The sequence below is a fragment of the Wyeomyia smithii genome, chromosome 3 (assembly GCF_029784165.1).
Source record: "Wyeomyia smithii strain HCP4-BCI-WySm-NY-G18 chromosome 3, ASM2978416v1, whole genome shotgun sequence".
Taxonomy (NCBI): Eukaryota; Metazoa; Arthropoda; class Insecta; order Diptera; family Culicidae; genus Wyeomyia; species Wyeomyia smithii.
In genome coordinates, this window is record NC_073696.1 from 180,367,737 (window position 1) to 180,391,169 (window position 23,433).

At 42.1% G+C, this 23,433-nt stretch overlaps 1 protein-coding gene across 1 annotated transcript; it reads right to left on the reverse strand.

Annotated features, from left to right (window-relative positions):
- Positions 1 to 15,337: 15,337 nt before the first annotated feature.
- LOC129728886 (uncharacterized) lies at positions 15,338 to 17,833 on the reverse strand. The gene has a single exon (XM_055687358.1). The coding sequence runs from the start codon at positions 17,831 to 17,833 to the stop codon at positions 15,338 to 15,340; it is 2,496 nt and encodes an 831-aa protein (XP_055543333.1).
- Between the last annotated feature and the right edge of the window lie 5,600 nt (positions 17,834 to 23,433).

The window sequence follows — 23,433 nt, forward strand, 5'->3', positions numbered from 1 at the left end:
TAGACGAAACTGCTAGCAAATTACTATAGCTGTAAACCTTTATAACAAAAATCCGTATCGTCCGTATGTCACTGGTGCGGTTTTGGAATCAAAATGATGGGGTGAAATGTTGGAACGGTACGTTTTATACCAAGGCTTCGTCAGATAAATTAAAAGAGGGATGGGCTACGCAAATTATGGAATGGAAGAGACAAATGTTTCTTGAAAGCTGCGCCGGCCGCTGTCATAATATTAACACCAACACAAACATGCATTTTTGCAAGGTTTTTTCCGCTAGCAGCATCATTTGGTCAAACAGAAAATTCAATTTGCCGCTTCTGTAACAAAATTTAGAGGCACCAAAAGGTGCCAGTTACCGATTATAGTTTCCTGGTTAGTCCGTCCAGAATTCCAGCCATTTAAGTGTTTTGCAGTAGCCATTTATTACTAAAGCCACCAGCATTACGGGTGAAACCGGCACGAGATGACCGGTACTATATTGTATTTCCTCCTTTCAGCTGCTATCACCTAGCGTCCGCATGTCACTGGTGCGGTTTTGGAATCAGAATGATGGGGCGCCGGCCGCTGTCGTAAAATTAACACCAACAAAAAGATGCATATTTGCAAGGTTTTTTCCGCTAGCAGCAGCATTTTGTAATAAAACAGAAAATTCAATTAGCCGCTTCTGTAACAAAATTTCGAGGCACCAAAAGGGGCCAGGTGCCGAATATATCCATGTTTTTGGTCAGTCCGTTTAGAATTCTTTCAAGATAGCGTCCGTATGTAGCCGGTACGGTTTAGTAATGAAACTGATGGGGTGAAATGTTCGAACGGTACGTTTTATACCAAGGCTTCGTCAGATAAATTAAAAGAGGGATGGGCTACGCAAATTATGAAATGGAAGAGACAAATGTTTCTTGAAAGCTGCGCCGGCCGCTGTCATAATATTAACACCAACACAAACATGCATTTTTGCAAGGTTTTTTCCGCTAGCAGCATCATTTGGTAAAACAGAAAATTCAATTTGCCGCTTCTGTAACAAAATTTAGAGGCACCAAAAGGTGCCAGTTACCGATTATAGTTTCCTGGTTAGTCCGTCCAGAATTCCAGCCATTTAAGTGTTTTGCAGTAGCCATTTATTACTAAAGCCACCAGCATTACGGGCGAAACCGGCACGAGATGACCGGTACTATATTGTATTTCCTCCTTTCAGCTGCTATCACCTAGCGTCCGCATGTCACTGGTGCGGTTTTGGAATCAGAATGATGGGGCGCCGGCCGCTGTCGTAAAATTAACACCAACAAAAAGATGCATATTTGCAAGGTTTTTTCCGCTAGCAGCAGCATTTTGTAATAAAACAGAAAATTCAATTAGCCGCTTCTGTAACAAAATTTCGAGGCACCAAAAGGGGCCAGGTGCCGAATATATCCATGTTTTTGGTCAGTCCGTTGAGAATTCTTTCAAGATAGCGTCCGTATGTAGCCGGTACGGTTTAGTAATGAAACTGATGGGGTGAAATGTTCGAACGGTACGTTTTATACCAAGGCTTCGTCAGATAAATTAAAAGAGGGATGGGCTACGCAAATTATGAAATGGAAGAGACAAATGTTTCTTGAAAGCTGCGCCGGCCGCTGTCACAATATTAACACCAACACAAACATGCATTTTTGCAAGGTTTTTTCCGCTAGCAGCATCATTTGGTAAAACAGAAAATTCAATTTGCCGCTTCTGTAACAAAATTTAGAGGCACCAAAAGGTGCCAGTTACCGATTATAGTTTCCTGGTTAGTCCGTCCAGAATTCCAGCCATTTAAGTGTTTTGCAGTAGCCATTTATTACTAAAGCCACCAGCATTACGGGCGAAACCGGCACGAGATGACCGGTACTATATTGTATTTCCTCCTTTCAGCTGCTATCACCTAGCGTCCGCATGTCACTGGTGCGGTTTTGGAATCAGAATGATGGGGCGCCGGCCGCTGTCGTAAAATTAACACCAACAAAAAGATGCATATTTGCAAGGTTTTTTCCGCTAGCAGCAGCATTTTGTAATAAAACAGAAAATTCAATTAGCCGCTTCTGTAACAAAATTTCGAGGCACCAAAAGGGGCCAGGTGCCGAATATATCCATGTTTTTGGTCAGTCCGTTTAGAATTCTTTCAAGATAGCGTCCGTATGTAGCCGGTACGGTTTAGTAATGAAACTGATGGGGTGAAATGTTCGAACGGTACGTTTTATACCAAGGCTTCGTCAGATAAATTAAAAGAGGGATGGGCTACGCAAATTATGAAATGGAAGAGACAAATGTTTCTTGAAAGCTGCGCCGGCCGCTGTCATAATATTAACACCAACACAAACATGCATTTTTGCAAGGTTTTTTCCGCTAGCAGCATCATTTGGTAAAACAGAAAATTCAATTTGCCGCTTCTGTAACAAAATTTAGAGGCACCAAAAGGTGCCAGTTACCGATTATAGTTTCCTGGTTAGTCCGTCCAGAATTCCAGCCATTTAAGTGTTTTGCAGTAGCCATTTACTACTAAAGCCACCAGCATTACGGGTGAAACCGGCACGAGATGACCGGTACTATATTGTATTTCCTCCTTTCAGCTGCTATCACCTAGCGTCCGCATGTCACTGGTGCGGTTTTGGAATCAGAATGATGGGGCGCCGGCCGCTGTCGTAAAATTAACACCAACAAAAAGATGCATATTTGCAAGGTTTTTTCCGCTAGCAGCAGCATTTTGTAATAAAACAGAAAATTCAATTAGCCGCTTCTGTAACAAAATTTCGAGGCACCAAAAGGGGCCAGGTGCCGAATATATCCATGTTTTTGGTCAGTCCGTTTAGAATTCTTTCAAGATAGCGTCCGTATGTAGCCGGTACGGTTTAGTAATGAAACTGATGGGGTGAAATGTTCGAACGGTACGTTTTATACCAAGGCTTCGTCAGATAAATTAAAAGAGGGATGGGCTACGCAAATTATGAAATGGAAGAGACAAATGTTTCTTGAAAGCTGCGCCGGCCGCTGTCACAATATTAACACCAACACAAACATGCATTTTTGCAAGGTTTTTTCCGCTAGCAGCATCATTTGGTAAAACAGAAAATTCAATTTGCCGCTTCTGTAACAAAATTTAGAGGCACCAAAAGGTGCCAGTTACCGATTATAGTTTCCTGGTTAGTCCGTCCAGAATTCCAGCCATTTAAGTGTTTTGCAGTAGCCATTTATTACTAAAGCCACCAGCATTACGGGCGAAACCGGCACGAGATGACCGGTACTATATTGTATTTCCTCCTTTCAGCTGCTATCACCTAGCGTCCGCATGTCACTGGTGCGGTTTTGGAATCAGAATGATGGGGCGCCGGCCGCTGTCGTAAAATTAACACCAACAAAAAGATGCATATTTGCAAGGTTTTTTCCGCTAGCAGCAGCATTTTGTAATAAAACAGAAAATTCAATTAGCCGCTTCTGTAACAAAATTTCGAGGCACCAAAAGGGGCCAGGTGCCGAATATATCCATGTTTTTGGTCAGTCCGTTTAGAATTCTTTCAAGATAGCGTCCGTATGTAGCCGGTACGGTTTAGTAATGAAACTGATGGGGTGAAATGTTCGAACGGTACGTTTTATACCAAGGCTTCGTCAGATAAATTAAAAGAGGGATGGGCTACGCAAATTATGAAATGGAAGAGACAAATGTTTCTTGAAAGCTGCGCCGGCCGCTGTCACAATATTAACACCAACACAAACATGCATTTTTGCAAGGTTTTTTCCGCTAGCAGCATCATTTGGTAAAACAGAAAATTCAATTTGCCGCTTCTGTAACAAAATTTAGAGGCACCAAAAGGTGCCAGTTACCGATTATAGTTTCCTGGTTAGTCCGTCCAGAATTCCAGCCATTTAAGTGTTTTGCAGTAGCCATTTACTACTAAAGCCACCAGCATTACGGGTGAAACCGGCACGAGATGACCGGTACTATATTGTATTTCCTCCTTTCAGCTGCTATCACCTAGCGTCCGCATGTCACTGGTGCGGTTTTGGAATCAGAATGATGGGGCGCCGGCCGCTGTCGTAAAATTAACGCCAACAAAAAGATGCATATTTGCAAGGTTTTTTCCGCTAGCAGCAGCATAAACATCGGAAACAGAAAGTGACAACAACAATAACAACAAAGTCAGATCGATTGTATCCGTTAGTGTCGACTGTGCTTGGGAAGAGAGGTAGTGATTGGCTGCGCGGTATGATTTAGACAATCGATATTAATTACCAATTTTTCAATAGTGTATCTCAAACAATAGTTTGTTTTTGTTACATAAATTTAACCGTAAAAGAATTTCTGATCGATTGATGCCAAAACCTCGAAAACCTGATTATAGATGACTGCAAAATAAGCGCTCAAAACCTGACCACTTTTCTCTGGTTTTCCCTGGTTGAATTACTAGATTTTTAAATTCAGGGGCCTAACTTCGATATAGACGTTAGTCAACGTCAAAAAAAAAAAAAAAGTTTTTCGATCTCCGTGACAAAAGCGATAAACGATTCTCCTCTCTGCTGTTTCCGCTTCTGTATTTTTGATCTTATTCCTTGGTCCTTATTTGGGTTTCCAAAACGGTACGTGATATTTGTTTCAAAGGCTTCCCACGTATTCAATTCATCAACGTCCGTGAAGAACCAATCGGAAGCCGCTCCTTCAAGCAGCATGTGGATATCTCTCAGTAGCGTATTTTTCGAAATTCCTTCGCGCTCTGCTAGCTTCTTGGCCTTGTACAAGAAATTTTACACTGTCATACATCTGGCTTCCCCTGTGAATCGTAGTTTCCATTTTTCGACTCTACCGAACGTATCTCGTTGTCCGGAACTGTGTGTTTGATGTCTTGATTGATGTAGTATTCTATCGAAGTTAAACCCTCCGGAACTGCTGCATTCGCCTTCGTCGGCCCATCGATCCGAATCGTTGCTCGATAGAAATCTTTGAGATCGCCTAGGTGGCCAGTTTAGACTTTCTTCTTCACTGGTATCCGTGTCTTGGGTTTTGTGCAAGGTTCAGGGGAGGCAAGGTGCGTCTGTTAACTTGCCCCATTCTGGTGGTACATGTTTCCGTTTCGCGTTCTCTGCACGAATATTGTTTTCAGTCATAGCCTTGGTTGCATCCAGTCTCCTACTCAGTTCCACTAACGTCCTCTGTATATTTTCCCATTCGCGCTTTGAAATCGTCACAACTGGCTCCGACGTTACCGATTGTTGCTTAGGGACTGCTCCTTTCGACTCGTTTCGCGACGATTGCGTCTTGTTGGGCTCTAAATTCGGTATGAGTGGTTCAACCGTGAAAGGTGTGGGTGGCGCACTGTGGGAAGTGATGGGTTTAGGAAAGCTGAATCCTTGTTCTTGGGTACCCCCTTCGGCTCCCTGAATAATGTTATTTATGTGTTCCTTGTACGGGGAGAGCGGTGGCCCAAACTGAAAGTCTACCATCACCTTTTCTATTCTACGCGTTAATTCACTTCTGACCCTTTTTTCGTCTTTACTTTTGAAGTAGAATACTTCTCTCAGGAAGTTCGGCTACATAGGGATGTGAAATGAAAATCTAAAATCGAAAAAAGTGAAAAATATGTCCAATTTCAAATGCTAATAAATCGGTTAGTATTCGATGGATTTCCTTCGTTCTTGAAGCAATAGATTGCAAAATCTTCTAAGATTCTTCCCAAAATAAGATAATTGTAATTTTATTATTCACACTATTGTACTATTGAAAATAGTCAAGCCTTGTCAAAACGAAAAATTCGACCTCTGATTCGATTTCCTTCGTTCTTGAAGCAATAGATTGCAAAATCTTCTAAGATTCTTCCCAAAATAAGATAATTGTAATTTTATTATTCACACTATTGTACTATTGAAAATAGTCAAGCCTTGTCAAAACGAAAAATTCGACCTCTGATTCGTCGTTATATGCTTGCTTCCCAAGCACGGTCGACAGGATCATATACCTTGCAATTGAAAACATGCTATTTTGCTTATATAAGAGCCTGTTTCAGCCGGAACCGCTCATAATAGTTCTAGACAGCGACAACAGCAGTCGTCCTTTCTTAGCAGCAGCACTAGCCCTGTGGTTGGTCACCACGTCTCAGGAGCAGCGTGGTTTATCTCAGCGTGTGTCACCAGACAGCCATTATTCCCCCTGTGTTGGGGCAGCATGATGATTGCCATCAGCAAATCCAATTTCGGAAATCAAAATGCCTTTTTTAAGGCAAATAAACAAGTCATTGAAAGTTAATAATTTTTGTCAACGCAAGCAAGCATTCTGTGTTGCATCCTAGCAATTCAAATTTGTCGCACCCGTCTTATTTACTGAATGTGAAATAGCTTCCACAGTGCATGTTGTCCGTGTATCTTAATTCCCCCAATGTTAGGGCAGCTTAAAGGTTGTAATTAGCAACCGATTTTGAACCGCAACATGCTTTTTTCAAGGCAAATAAAAAATAATTGAAGGTTAATAATTTTCTGGCATCAACACAAGCAGACATTCTGTGCGGGATGCAATCAAATTCTGTTGTATTTGTCTAATTTTTAATTTCACTTTATTTAGTAAATCCCCCACTGTAGGGGCAGCGCAAAGGCTGCGATCAGCATAACCGACATTGAATAATTAACTGCCCTGTTAGTACGCATTAACAAAAGCAGTTAGTTCGACTATGCAGAGCTAATATGAAGTCGATTCAATCAATCAGCATAAACACAATTTCATCGTCTCCCAGCTGCCAAGCTGCAACATGATGCAACACGCAACAGCGAGCAAACGAAATCGCTTGATGTTACAAACCGCAATAAGATACGGGTTAAAACCGTTGCGTGCGTGAGAGCACCATCGGTGTTTATTCGCTGGATACACTATCTACTGTCTACTGAACGCAATAATCTGCTTACATGCGACACGGGGACGGGAACATTCTCTTCAACCAAGCTGCACAACACGACACAAAACATGTTATTTTGTTGCTTCAATGAGAGTGCTATCGGTCCGGCTCGACAAGAATTCATTTTTGTGCATCCGTGCTACGAAACTGAGGAAAAACTTTAGAAACTGAAAAAAGAGGTGGAGCTTATCAAATGATCGCTCTGAGCCGGAATGAAGTCACACATATTTTTCAAGTTATATCATTCCACCACGTACGTAAAATAATTCATTCCTATTTTCATCCCTATATAAGAGCCTGTTTTAGTCGAAGTCGCTCATAATAGTTCTGAACAGCGACGACAGCAGTTCTCCCTTAGCAGCAGCGGGAGCGAGCAGTGGGTACCATCGATAGCAGATAGCGGCCACAACTGTGGCATGGCTGCGGATAAGCGTAGCAGTTTCAGCGGATCTCACCATCGATAGCAGCAGGGCCAGCAGAAGCAGGTACAGCGGGTACCAATGGCGGCCACAACTGTGGCATGGCTACGGATAGCGTTGCAGTTGCTCAGCAGTTGGGCCAGCGTAAAGCGGCCACAACTGTGGCATGGCTATGCATAGCGTAGCTGTTGCAGCGGGTATATCATCATCGATAGTAGCAGGGTCAGCTGATGCAACGACACTCCGTTCACTAAAATGTTGTTTCAGTGTGGTAGCGGGAAGCATCAGCAGCAGGCTTGCATACAGTGAATACATCAGCCAGCAACTTTCTGTAAGGCCTCTGCCATAGTAGACGCGAAAAGCGGCGCGAACCGATTCGCTCGGCCGTAGGTTAATGTACAGCTCTACTGATGGCTGTACATTAACCTACAGCCGAGCGAATCGGTTCGCGTCGCTTTTCGCGTCTATTATGGCAGAGGCCTAATGGGAAAGTTGTATCATTTTGTTCAGAAGAATATTATTGTCGGTAATATTACAGAGATGCGATTGCGTAAATCCGATTTTGAATTGAACAATTGTTCTTTTAAGAACAAATAAAACACTTATTTGAAGAGTTAATAGCTTTTGGTACCAATAGCAGTATAGTGACAGCCTCAGCGGTAGATGCAGATGCAGCCGCTACTTCCCTGAGGCCGATGTAAAGGTAAATGGGAGCAGCACGGCGAAACAGTTCGGGTTATGCTTAGACGCGCGTCATTTTTCGTTCTTGATATTCCCCACATGAAACGACGCGCTTTTGTATGATAGCGGTGGTATTAGCGGTAGATGCATTTGCCAACACTTCCTCCAGTAAAGCCGTGTCTAGTTTTCAATATGAAAACACCTTTCTCATTGTGTTGACCGTGCGCCTTAGTCCTCACTATCGAGGTAACACAGAGATGTAAGATAAACACTACATCCTATGATAAATTGAACAATTGTCCTTATAAGGACAACAAATGAATTAATGAAGATTTAATTTTGAATTAGAATACTTCTCTCAGGAAGTTCGGCTACATAGGGTGTGAAATGAAAATCTAAAACTGAAAAAATTGAGAAAAATTTCAAATGCTAATAAACCGGTTAGTTTTCGATGGATTTCCTTCGTTTTTGCAGCAATTGATTAGAAAATCTTCTAAGATTCCTACCAAATGCATGAAATTGCAATTTTATCATTAGAACTATTGTACTATTGAAAACTCTTAAGCCTTGTCAAAACACAAAATTCGACCTCTGATTGGTCGTTATACCGCGCTTTCCCAAGCACGGTCGGCAGAGTTATGGACCTTGTAAATTGGGAATGCATCATTTGGCCTATATAAGAGCTTCATCAGATAATAAACACACATTTCATCGGATATTAAATTGAACAACTGAAATTTGAAGAACACAAATGATTATTTGAAGAGTTAATATTTTCTCGTTTTGCGCTATAATCCAAAGTTAGTTATCTTCATCTACATGCATACTCTGATTATTATTACGTGTTTGCGTCGCTTAGTGTTTGGCTACGGTCATGCAGAACGCAAATAACGGCGCGATGCGATTCGGCAAGACGAAATCTGTTGAAATGTATAGCTCTACTTCGCCTTAAAAAGAGCTGTACATTTCACCACGGTAAGGCGAATCGCATCGCGCCGGCATCCGCGTTCTGCATAACCGTAGCCTTTGTTCCGTTCCCGTTTAATGATGTCGTATTAAATGTGCATATTACAATTCGGCAGCACCTCAACTTCTCATTTGCACAAAGTTCAAAAATATTCAATGAACTTCATTCAAAATATCAGACAAAAAGAAATTACAATACTGCTAAGGAACGGTCAACGTTTATTTACTAGAAAAAATGACTGACACGCAAGCAGCCGGGTTATCTTTCTCGTAAAAGTATTCTACTTCAACCTTGCGGTCGTGGCTTTGCATACAACCTTCTTGTGATTTTTTTTGCTATACACCTTTTTACGCGATACACACTTAATTCATCTCAGCAAACTTCCCAACAGCTGATCGAGCTCGGCGAACTTTTTAACAAATATCAGCAATATATTTCGACGAACATTCAGCAAATAAATCGATTTACCTAAGCGGGGGCCTAGTGTGGTTGGTAACGTCTCCGCCAACCACGCTCGACGCCTGGGTTCGAATCCCACCGCCGACATAGGTGTCGATGGTTGTGAGGTGGCGTGATCCACTCACAACCAACCCAACTGGTCTAGATTCAATCCTAGCCGACACCGGGAGATTTTCTGAGGCGAAAAATCTCTGGGATCACGCCTTCCATCGCATGAGGAAGTAAAGCCGTTGGCGCCGGTCCGTTAATAAACGGGTCGTGAGTTAGGGTCCTGGGTGTGGAGTCGCCTTCCTGGGCGTCGGTGATTGGCCACAACAGTGGCGGAACTAGACCGACGGAAAATAAGCGAGAATAAAAAAAAAAATCGATTTACCGTGAACCAGCAAGTATTGACATCTCGCCGGCCGAAGTTCATGAAAATTCTACCGAAAACTTGTTCGCTGAATTTATCAGCTGTTGAGTTCTCGGCAATAAAATCTAAGTGTGTACCAGTAATGTAACACTCTCGATTCATATTTGGCCTCTACTTTCTTCGCTAATGCTTTCTCTAAATTACTTATTCTCCCTTCAATATGCGATGCTTCGTCCATAATATTGAGAGCAGTACGATAGTTTCGACCTTCATTTTTATCTTCTCTAAACAGATTTCTTAGAAGTCTTTGTTTACTGGCCATATCTAGATTACATACATCTTCCGGATGATTACGAATCATCAGTTCGTAATCCACCTCTTCTTGATTCAGATCCTCGGCATGTGGGAAAAGCCGATTCATTTTGAATACCATAGACTTTACTTTTAGAGGCAAAATTGATATGACGAATACTCTCAAATACTAAACGCAACCGGCCAAGAATGTTTGAATTAGAAACCAAATAAATAACAAAAACGAAGTATATGCCAGATGATTTGAATCTTATTCTACCAGCATATCAAAAAACTGAAAATTATGTTCATATGTATCAAGTATATTTAGGATTATATATATATATATATATATATATATATATATATATATATATATATATATATATATATATATATATATATATATATATATATATATATATATATATATGTATATATATATATATATAAATAACAAATCGAAATAAATAAATAAATAACACATTGATCAACATAAATATATAACAATTTAGATATAAATAAATAAATAACAAATAACTGATCATGCAATAACGTTTATAACGTTTAGAATATTTATTTACAAAAAGAAAAACTAACAATGAAGAGGAAAAAATTCCAAAAATTCCCCTGGGAAACAAACGAAGTATATGGCTAATCTAACATATATTTAGTTTAAATTTTGAAAAGGAAAAAAAAATATACATAACATTAAATTGTGCTCATGCACAAAGCAAACAAACAAAAATCCGAAAAAGCCTTGTTTTGTTGGGCGCCAAATGTAACTGGCCCGCCTTTCTGCACCCCGATGCTAAGTGGGTGGCTTAAGCGCCACTCTCCTAAGAGAGACCACCAACCACGATGATTGCCCAGCGTGAGACCCTTAGGGGAGGGTTCCTTTTTATCCCTATACTAGGGGAGGGAAACAGTTGGCCGACTCTAACACCTATCGCGGTACTCCGTCAGAAAAACCACGTCAGATGACCTTGCGCATACAATAAACCCCGTGCCTTCAAGCAACGGTTAAAATACTCGCTAGACAAACCGGGAGAGTTGTTATCATCACGGGCAAGGCCCTATACTTTAACCCGTCTGCCCACCGGTAAGAATCGGGAGAGATCGTGGCTGATTTCAGGGTCAGCCTCCCCAGTATAAAATCTACACAAAAATATACTACAGGACAACGTCACGCGGACCGCATGGAAACCTCTTCCAAGACACTAAGGGAAATAGCGCAAAAGATTACCAATGAGTCACAAGTCCGGTGGTACAAGTTACATGGGGTTTATTGATCACTTTTCAATCTTAGCGTCAAACATTCGATTACATCTTTCTCTTCACTAGGCCTAGTCTATCGTTCCCTTTCCTTTCCCACTTAAACTTCTAACTTATCTTCCTACTGTGCGATCTAAAACATCTTTCATTTCCGATCCGAATCTATCGATCAATTCTCTAGGGTCGCGGCCCTCACCTCCGGTCACATGCGCATGGACTATCTATAGGTATGTACTCACTCAGTGCTGCCTACCACTCTCGGTGGATTTTACCTTCCGCTTCGTTGGTCGTTCAATTGTCTCATAGGGCCAACATGGGGTCCCCCACGATGCTTATCGGCTCTGCACTGCTGCTGCTGGTGGATCAGTTAATCCCTTTCTCTCCCTCTCTCGATGCTGCTTCTAGCGCGCTGCGCGCGCCTGCTGTTGGCGTTGGATGCTGTGCTGCACTCGGGCTGGATTAGCTTATCCTTCTCGTCTGGATGCTCTCTCGTTAGGGCGCACAATTAAGGTCGCGTTCCTCTTCCGGCCTTGTAGATCGCCAGGCGGATTCTTCAGTCCTGGCGGTGGCTCTATAGTGGTTGCTATTCCGAACTGGTAGTTAGTGGTGCGGTCTCGGCAAACCTTTCAAATAAAGAATAGGCCACACGTGGCACTGTGAAGCGAACGCTTCTTTTCGGTGAGAATTTGTGGCTTACCTCTGAATCGCACAGGTGCATAAACTATCGCACGCACTAGCTACCCTAGCTGAATGGGAACAGCTTATCTATCAAGGGAAAGGAAATTTAGTGATCTTGTTCGAGATTCACATGCGGTTATCACCGTACACTTTTTCCTCGTACACGCGGAACTAATTAAAAGTAACTCCTACCTCCTCCACTAGCCAGACTAAAGTGAAGTATAGGAGCTTAAGAGTCCTCAGATAAACCGTCCTTCGGTAACTTCGTTACCGGAACCTGCTTCGCGAATATCTAATCACGCTGAAAGCACGAAGGTCAAAATTAGGCAAAGACCATCTTCTTCCCGCGATCAGTTATCATCTATCCCAACTGTCCCAGCCCAAAAGATAGAGAGGAAAAGATTCTCTCTCCCACTGCAAAGGTCGATAGACTTTCTCGGCTGGGTCAATCATCCCGTCGCAACAGCAGCATCGGTGGAGAAAGGCAATTAGCGCACTTGAGCACCGGGGATCTCATTTTTCAAATATTATGCCAATTTCTATTCTGACTGTGGCCTTGCTTGCGGTGATTGAATCAAACGTTTTATTTGGTAAATCGTTTTTAAATATTTAAAGTGAAACTTTATTCGAAGCATGCAAATATTTAGTAACTAATATTTTCAAACAATAATTATTATAAATTCTCTGTACATGTACTCGCTACATGAGATGGGACTATGCAACAAAACTCCCGTCAAGCTGGTTCTCAAGAGTAGTCCCAAGCCGGTATTCAGAAAAGCGGCCGGTAGCTTACGCTATGGAGCGTCTTGTGGAAGACGAGCTGTTTCGCCTGCAAACCCTTGGCATCCTGAGGAAGGTGGATTTCAGCGACTGGGCGGCACCGATCGTCGCAGTACGGAAGCCAAATGGAGCAGTCCGTATATGTGCCGACTTCTCGACAGCCAACAGGTCTCAACAGCGTCCTTGAGCCGAACCAGTATCCATTACCACTGCCCGAGGATATTTTCGCGAAGATGGCCAACTGCCGGATTTTTAGTCACATTGACTTATCCGACGCGTACCTACAGGTAGAGGTGGATCCAGTCAGCCAACCGCTGCTCACCATAAACACACATAAAGGCCTCTTCCAATTCACGCGCCTGTCACCCGGCATCAAGTCAGCCCCGGGCGCGTTCCAACAATTGACATTTTGGTTGGTGGTCGCAATGAAGAAGAGCATCGACGCAATCTGCAGCTAACCCTCGCACGGCTCAAAGAGTACGGGTTCACTGTGCGGATTGAAAAATGTAGTTTTGGCATGCAGCAGGTCAAATATCTAGGACAAATCCTGGATGGTAAAGGAATTAGGCCAGACCCCGACAAGATCGCTCCGATCGTCAGTATGCCGCCACCACATGATGTTTCTACGCTTCACTCCTACTTGGGGGCCGTGAATTATTACGGCAAATACGTCAACGAAATGCGTACGCTACGACATCCGATGGACCAGTTGCTGAAAGCTGGGGCAAAATTTGAATGGACACCAGCTTGCCAAGCTTCATTTAATCGATTTCGAGAAATACTCCAGTCGCCGTTATTGCTTACCCACTACAACCCAAAGCTGGGTATCATCGTGTTTGCGGAAGCGTCTGCATTTGGGCTGGGAGCTCGAATCGCACATCAACTTCCTGACGGGACGGTCAAAGCCATTTGTCACTTGTCTCGGAGTCTGACATCAGCCGAAGCCAACTACAGTCAGATCGAAAAGGAAGGTTTGTCGCTAGTGTTCGCCGTTACCCGCTTTCATCGGATGTTGTTCGGTCGGAAGTTCATCCTCGAAACCGACCACAAACCGCTGCTTGCTATTTTTGGGTCCAAAAAGGGGATTCCCACATATACGGCAAATCGTTTGCAAAGATGGGCATTGACACTGCTCCCCTACGAGTTCGATATTCGATACATTTCAACGGAAAGTTTTGGTCATGCAGATATTTTATCCCGATTGATTAACCGACACGTCCGTCCAGAGGAAGATATTGTAATTGCCAACCTTGAAATGGAGGCTTCGATCAGAAGCGTAATCAACGAAAGTCTCGAAGTATTTCCGCTATCATTCAAAATGGTTCAAGCGGAAACCAGAGCCGATGACACACTACAACAAGTCATTCGGTTTTTCAAGGCACATTGGCCTTCAAGGAAAAAGGATCTGTGCAATTCGCAAGTAGAACAATTTTACCTGCGTACATTGTTTTATTTTGCCGTTTTCGTGCGAATAATTAAATAGCGTTTCAAATATTGATTATAGCCATGTTTGTTCGGAGAAGTTTCAAGATATTCAAAAATACATCTTTAGATGAAGGAAGATGAGTGATCAATCCACCTAGAAGTGAGATAGAAAATTTACTCTTTTATCAGATTGAGATAGACGAATGGTGTTGTCCTTTCTACTCTCGGTAAAAGGACTGTATCGAATGTGTCTCGGTTTCAAGGATGTGTTCATCAGACGAAATCAAAAACGCGTGTTTCCAACTCGAACAAAAACTTCACTATGAATCTTGAACATATGATAATGTGTGTAAGGGCAAAAAAGTATTATCCGTAGGTTGTCTCGATGCTGGAGCGTGTTGTCAGTATGAACATCTTCCCGGGCGTTGAAATTGGAAATTTCAAAACATCAGCTACATAGAATCCTCGTCGTTTTCGGTGTCAAGCGGCAACAGACAAACCTTTTTAACAGCTCTTTTAGTGAAACCAGTACGCAAACTCACTACGCGTGTGAGCCCATCCTTGCCGGGAAGCAATTCGGTTATTCGGGCTAGAGCCCATCTTAATGGTGGTACGTTCTCGTCGACAATAACTACCATCGCTCCAATTTTGAACTTGGTTACTTTGAAATCTCGCTGGCGTTTTTGTAGTTCGTGTAAATAGTCGCTCATCCAAATCTTCCAAAACTTCTGTTTCATATCTTGTATGAATTGCAAACGAGATAACTTGCTTTGAGGAATCTTGGCATAGGACGGCTCCGGTATAGCTTGAAATTCCCGGCCAATTATAAAATGGGCTGGAGTGATCGCTGTCAAATCGTTCGGGTCATCTGAAGCAGGAGTGATAGGACGGGAGTTCAATATTGCCTCTATTTGAGTAAGAATGGTAGACAGCCCTTCGAACGTTAATCGATGTTCAGCGAGAATTAACTTCAAATGCGATTTTACCGATTTAACTCCCGCCTCCCAAATACCACCAAAATGCGGGCTGCGTGGTGGAATGAATGGCCATTCAATTTCTCTCGGTGCACAGTATTCGTTTACAACGCGTTTATGTTCCTCGGTGCGAAAAAGTTCGGCTAAACGAGTCATCTGGTTGTTTGCACCTTCGAAATTGGTCGCATTATCTGAATACAACCTCCCATATGTACAAGTCCGCGACGACTAATAAATCGTTGGAGTGCAGCCATAAAGGAATCCGTAGTTAGGTCCGAAACCGCCTCAAGGTGTATGGCTCGCGTCGCCATGCACACAAATACGCAAACGTATCCCTTGGTGGTCGACGTGTTTCTTGGAAGTACGCTTGCTCGAAGGTTGAAAGGTCCTGCAAAGTCCAATCCAGTATGTGAAAAAACTGGAGAAGGCTGGACACGGTAGTCTGGAAGCTCTCCCATAAGTTGTGTCCCTTTCTTCGGTCTCATTCGGAAGCATTGTATGCATAGATGAACCACCTTGCGGATGACGTTCTTCGCCTTCAATGGCCAATACTGCTGTCGGACGACTCCGAGCAGGTTTCGTTGACCGAGGTGCATATTGCTACGATGTAAGTGTCGTATCAACACCAAAGTAAATGGGTGTTTTTCGGGTAGTAATGCTGGATGTCGATGCTCGTATGGAACAGCCGCGTTCTTCAATCGTCCTCCGACGCGTAATATTCCATCATTAGCGTCGATGAATGGATTTAAATTTTGGAACGTTGATTTGCATTCTCTTTCATCTTTCAACAGTTGTATCTCATTTGGGAAGGCTTCTCCTTGAACCAATCGGACAATAAGAATTCCAGCTCGATTTATCTCCGACACAGTGGGTAATCCCTTTGTCAAGTGCTTCCGGCCACTTTCAATGTAATCAAAAAACCGAACCACATATGCCATTGATTGCTGGATAATGGTAAACCGGCTGATTCTGTCAAATATTGACAGTCTAGGCTGTCCTGGTGTAGTCACAAGAGTTGTGTTTCGTAATTCTGGTAATTCATCTTGTGAAATCGGTCCAAGTTGTTCGAAATATGGTTGCACGATATGAAATCTAGATGGCCCATGCAACCAGAAATCGCTGTTCACAAGATCCAATGGTGACATGCCGCGTGAAATCATATCTGCGGGATTCTCTGCAGAAGGTATGTATTGCCAACAAAAATTATCCGTCAATTTCTGGATCTGCCCGACTCGATTTCCAACAAACACAGTTAATGATTCCGGAGTTTTTTGCAGCCAACATAGCACAATCTGCGAGTCCGACCACAACATGACCGAACTGAAAACGGTATCCACAGCTGCCAACACCTTTACAGTGAGTTGCGATAGTAACAGAGCTGCTAATAATTCTGCCTTGGGAGTGATAATTTCCTTCCGATTGTTCCTTTTTCTCGGAAGGATCCGTGATTTGCTACACACTAATTTCATGACTACTGTCCCATCTCTCTGTATCGTTCGAGTGTACAAACTGGCACCATATGCCAAGTCTGATGCATCCGCGAAGCCGTAGAGTTCGTAATTCGATGCATCGTCGGCATGAATCCACCTCGCAATTTTCATTTTGTTCAAGTGTTGTAGTTGGTCACGGTAACCTATCCATAACCTTCCAAGTTCAGGTGGAACTGGTTGATCCAACTCCAAGTTTAGAGCCCAAAGCTCTCGCATAATCAATTTTGCTGCAGTGAGTATGGGTCCCACAAATCCCAATGGGTCGAATATTTTGGCAATTTGGCTGAGAATCATTCGCTTGGTGGGTACAGTGTCTGATTTGGGATAGACCGGGACAATGAATGTAAAAATATCTTCTTTTGGGTTCCAGGAAATTCCCAAAGTCTTCATTATCGCATTGACTGTGGGATCAGTTATGTCCACACAGCCTTCTCGTTGCCTTTCAGGAATGGTAGCCAGTAGACTGTCCGAGTTTGGACAGAATTTATGCACTTCGGAGCCTCCTCGTTCTAGTAATGCAATGATTTGATCTTTGAGTTCCGTGGCCTCGGTTAACGTATTAGCACCTGTGAGTACGTCATCAATATAGAATGATTTCCTGACCGCCTTGGCTGCGAGTGGAAATGTTTGCTCCTCGTCTTCGGCAAGCTGACAGAGCGCCATCGTTGCCAAAAACGGTGATGATGTTATGCCATATGTGACTGTTTGTAATTCATACTCGCGAAGTGGCATACTTCGATTTTCTCGCCAGAATATTTTCTGATATCTAACGTCGTCTTTGTGCATTTTCACTTGCCGATAGAATTTGGGGACATCGGCAGTGAACGCGAATTTGTGCGAAGAGAAGTTGAGCAAAATCGATATGAGATCATTCTGTATCGTTGGACCTGTCATCTGGGTCTGATTGATGCTAATTCCCGTATCGGTTGCTGCTGAACCGTCGTACACAACGCGGAGTTGAGTGGTTGTGCTGGTTGGTTTCAAAACGTAGTGATGGGGCAGAAAGTATTCAAGTTTGGGATTTTCGGGCGGTGCTGATTTAGCCAATGACATATGACCCAGCTTTTCGTATTCCATTAGGAATGAAGTATACTGAGCCTTCACTGCCGGAGTTTTTTCTAAACGCTTCTCTAGAGCAAGAAATCGCTTCTCTGCCATAATTCTGGATTCGCCCAACTGTTCTTTCAGTTCATTAAATGGCAGACGGACTACGTACCTGCCGCTCTCGGTACGACGATACGTTTCACGAAAATTTTCTATGCAAAATGCATCCGAAGGAGCATTCATCTGATTAGAATCACAAACCGATTCGAGTCGCCAGAAATTTCGTACTATATCATTGAGATTTTCTTCAGTCGTAACAAAAAACGAGGATATCCTTTTTGAAAACTTGTTGGATCAGGCCGCTCAACACCCAGCCGAACTGGGTATTCTGAAGAATTGCATGAGTATTGGGAATTTTAATGCGATCTGACTTTAGCATTTCAAAGAATACTTCGGCTCCCAGAAGCATATCAATTCGATCAGGGATGCTGTAGTGCGGGTCGGCTAGTTCAATACCCTCCGGTAGTGCGAGATTGGTACAATCCACCTTTTCAAAGGTAGTTGCCCTGTGATCCTGGGCACAATGAAAAACTCCAAACACGTCGTGAAATCACTCACTCGGGATTTGATTTTTGTATGGACCTTAAATCTGACCTTCATATGGATATCATTCAAACCAGTAATTGAAACGTTAGCGGGTTCCTTATTCAAACAGAGTAACGTTGCGAATTGTTCCGATATGAAATTTGAATGGGAACCAGAATCCAAAAGTACTCGACAAGGATATACGTCGCCCTTGCCGTAAACAAGGATACATGAATGCTTTGATGAGCAATCTGTCGTACGATGCCCCTTTTGCAAACAGTTGAAACATGCCCCGTTCCGTCGAAGTGTATCGTAACGTTCGGAAAGGTTCGCCTTTTTAAATGATTCACATTTCCACAGCGCATGATTAGCAGCGCAATGTGGACAGGTTTCAGCCGAAGTGACTAAAGAACTCACACGAACCTTAGGTTCTACGAATTTTCCTAACTGAATTCTTGTTGCAGGCTTGAGCGTTGTTTTAGTGAGCGGATGAATCTTTTCAAGTACTCGACATCTTTCGCGTAAGAAGTCTAATGTCGAATCAAAGCTCGGCAATGAATCCGAGCCTTGTTTGAGTACCCATGCCTTACGGGTTTCGTTGTCTAACTTAATCGCTATACGGTTGACCAGCATTCTTTCTCCTAGTCCGGTAACTGGTAAACCTAAATTTTTCAGTGCGTCCACATTTTTTGTACATGCATCTACCAGCCTGCGCATATCGGTTGCATTCTCGTTGACGAGTTTTGGTAAATCGAACAACGAATCAATATGCTTATCTATAATAAGCCGACGATCTTCAAAAAACTGAGCCAGTATAGCCCAAGCCGCGTCGTAATCATTGTTATTAATGATTTCCTGATCGATGATTCCCGCAGCCTTTCCCGTCAATGAATTCCGAAGATGAAAGAGCTTTATAGCAGGCGATTCTGAGCGCGCCATTATCGTCGTAAACATCGACTTAAACGCGTACCAGTTTTCATACGAGCCATCGAACGACGGCAGTGGTACCTTCAATGGTGGCAGCTGGGACACGTTCACATTTGATGGGGCAGGTGATTCAATCGACGGCTCTTCCGTTTTTAAGGAAGTCTCTGACAATTTAGTAAGGACAATATACAACTCACCGTAAAGCGTCTCGAATTCGATACAAGATGATTCTAACCAAGTGAATTCTTCATCGCCGACATCGAGGCCATGAGCCCGTTGTTGATAAACGTTGTAATCGGCATTCACACCCTCGACAATCTTCAACTGCAGTTGTAAAAACTGCTTGCACTGCAGACTTTGGTTAGGATCATCGTTGTCAGTTTCCATCGCAGACTTTACTCGCTCCAACTTTCTGCTCAGAGCACTCAGCTGGTTTTGTATCACTCTAAATTCAGCAGCCATCTTTTTCTTCGCGTCTTTATCCTTTCTATTTTTCTTCTGTTCACTAATTGTAACTTGTGCAACACTCGGATTGCCTTCATTCACTGGTGTGACACCTTCGACAGAATCGTCGACCGTGTTTTTATTTTTCCCACTTCTCGTTGAGATTGGCGTACGTGCTATGCTCATCGTATCAAATTAATATTGTAGCTCAATTCAAAACAAATTCATTCTACGCCAAAGAAAACTAACACATCGGCATTTTGCGAAAAACACTATGCCTTCTTCAATCTTCACAATGGGTAGCCATTTTGTATTCAACGCAGTAGAACATGAGCAAACACGCTATGCATTTCATCACCGCTCAAATCTCAAATATTTTCGTCATATATTCAATCACGGAAAGTTAAAATCACGGTATTACTTCATTTATTAGCGAATATGCAACTAGTGCATTCAACGATTGGAAACACTTGACTCAAACGGCAGCCGTAACGCTCACTTATATATCGGCTAGTAAAGTCTGCACTGCACATCAATTGTATTTCTCATTCACTTTTTCGCAATATTTAACTGTTTTCGGAACAGTTGATCGAAAACCGAAACAGATCCGGCTCGAAGGACCAAAAATGTCCTTTCTACTCTCGGTAAAAGGACTGTATCGAATGTGTCTCGGTTTCAAGGATGTGTTCATCAGACGAAATCAAAAACGCGTGTTTCCAACTCGAACAAAAACTTTACTATGAATCTTGAACATATGATAATGTGTTAATCAGTTTCATACGATAAAATAACTGATAATCAGTTTCATACGATAAAATAACTATCTTCAGACTTTCAATTTAAGGTACAAACTTTGGTATGTAAGAGTATGTAAGCAGCCTTTTCGATTGATTTATAGAATATAGATCTATAGATCATTGCACGATGACGTCACAGAACATGAAGAAGAAAGAGATTGGACAGTTACCTCGGGTTTGTTTACATAGTAAAATTTCCGGCTCGAATTAACATGCGGAAGTGTCTTGTTAAAAATTGCGTTTTCAAGAATAAACCAAAAGATCACAGTAATGAGTTCGCAAGGGCGGAGAGTTTTTCCATCTTTTTCGTACTTGTATCATTCATTTTCACTCCTCACATAAAAAGGGATTGAAACACCTTGTAAACAAACCCGTGGGAAGTGTCAGAAAAGTGAGGTTATTTTCGTATGCAATGATCTATAAAATTAAATAACACCGAGACGAAAAAAAAAGAAATATTTTCGCTACAGCACTACTCTGCAATTCGCTGGTGAGCCCAGTGACGCGAAGATTTCCAGCGATGTCATTTTGTATGATTATTTCTCGCACAGTATACAGTTTTAATGTTCTTTGAATCAATTGACATAGTTTTGCGACTAGAATACATTCAAAACTATTAGAAAATATTACAGTGGCACATTTCGGGACATTTTATGTCGAATCAATTGTTGTTGTTGTTGAATTCGCTGGAAAATCCTTGTCAGACGAGTGACTCGTCGCTTCCGATTTTTCTCTGCATGCACAATATCGTTGATCAAAGTTTGTGTGCAAGTTATAACGTTTGTAACTTGCACTCAAATAAATGTTGAAAAATAACACTTTATTATTATTATTATTTATTTCGCTTGCCTTTCGACGACACTCTCGCTGTCACCTAACTTGTTTATTGCTAAATTAAGCATTTATGCTGTCAGAAAACCAATGAAATGAACAAAACGGTTTGAGCTTTTTTTTCTTCCCCTTCCAATATTCAAGATTTTTGAAGGGGGGTGACATAAAATGAAAATAAAATTTGTAACGGCATTTTACTGTGCGAGAAATAATCATACAAAATGACATCGCTAGAAATCTTCGCGTCGCTGGACTCACCAGCGAATTCCAGAGTAGTACTGCAGCGACAATAATAAACACGAACTGCGCGATCGAGCGTCAGTTTTATTCCTCCTATCAATCGAATCGGTCTTGTTCCTGAAAAGAAAAGAAAAGGAGGAAATTATTAGTAGTTACTGCAAAGTGGCAAAGTCTAGGCGTTCTTCAAATACTAGGTCGTTTTGGGATTTCGCTGGATTATCCCGTGGATCTTCCCCTAGTTCCCTTGTACGGGTTGCGCTAGAAAAATAAATTTAACGCTGCCATCCCTGCTTAAACCATTCTGACAACGAGATACGCCCACCTTTTTTCGCCTTGTTTTTAGTTTTTCGTCAGTTGCGCCCCTTTAGATGCGCCTTTACTTTGAAAACAATGTTGATCCCCCCTTTACTGTCGCCTTACCATTGGTTTCGAAAAGACTCACACAATTCATAGCAAGAATCCTTTCTTTTGTATAAATCGATAAAACCATTTAAATCAAGTTTTTAGTAAAGGGCGACAAAACCGAGGGAATGCCTTTTCCTATCCCTCGCTGTACATTTGACAGAGTAAAACATCGAAGGTACGAAAACGTCAAACCTGATACGAAAACGTCAAACCTGATACAAAAACGTCAATATCGATCGAATTGTTTTCATTATTTTGCTGTTTCGGTTGGGGCTTAGCTCTTGCGCTTCTCAAGTAGACACCGTGGACCTGGTTATTATCCAAAAAGGTGATAAAACTCTTTATAAAAAACTCTTTATAACTTATATATGAGCTTTCCGTTCGAAAATAAAGGAGCGACGAGATTTTTGTATCTCTAGCAAGCACAAGCAAGAAAACAGGAAAGAGCAAAAACATCAGATTTGACGTTTCTATGTTGTGCTCGATGTTATAACCCATAGCACATTCCCTCGGACAAAACAGTTTACCCAGAACAAACGATACTTTGGAACTAGGCCCTTTACACTGTTTTGAAACAACGGGCTAACTTGCGAAATGTTTCGTAAAGGGCGGATCACCATTGTATTCAAAATAAAGGCGCATTTAAAGAGGCGCAACTGAAGCAAAAATAAAAACAAGGCGAAAAAAAAGGTGGGCGCATCTCGTTGTCAGAATGCTTTAAGGCGAAATAGAGGTGGGCGAATCTCGTTGTCAGAATGATTTAAGGCTCATTTGAAAAGGGTTAGAAGAATAGCGCAGATTTTAGCAATAAATGCACAAATATAATGTAGTTCATTGAGCAGACAGTATATGAAGTAGAGAGAACGAAAATTAAGCGAACTGGAAATATGATACAGATTTGGAAAAATATACCGCATCCCGACGGGATAATGTAGTATTGGGTTGTTTAGCTATTCACGGATTTCCGATTTTTATATATCATCTGAAAGAGTGTAATTTTCTGAGCAAAACGTGATTTTTCAAACTTTATATAATTATTCTTCAATTTTTAAATGAAGAATAAAAATTCGCTCTAAATCGCTACAATGACAGTTGGTATATGGGCGAACCACATACATAAGACATACGTAACACTCAGGAAGAAATCTTCCAAAAAAGTTGGTACAAAATGAACTACTCGAAAGTACCAACCTCTGTAAAAACCTCTGTTTGAGTAGTTTATGGAGGTTGTGTACCTGCGCAGCCCTGCATTCGTCTCGTTCCCACTCGAAAAATGCAGCATTGATTTTGTAAACAACTTTTTGACAGTTTCGTAAGGGATTTTGTTTAGGGGTCGAGTAGAGCCGCTATGAATAAAATTCATTCCGTTCATTTTCGGCGAGCAGTTCATACTGGTGATGGTACCGGGTGATGTGGGGCAAAGAGTACCAAAAAAAAATCGCCAGTGTTACGTATGTCTAAGTATGTGGGTGAACTGTCATTGTA

What these genes read in the sequence shown, in the direction of transcription:
- LOC129728886 (XM_055687358.1), bottom strand. Translation starts at nt 17,833, where the DNA reads ATGGCAGAGAAGCGATTTCTTGCTCTAGAGAAGCGTTTAGAAAAAACT.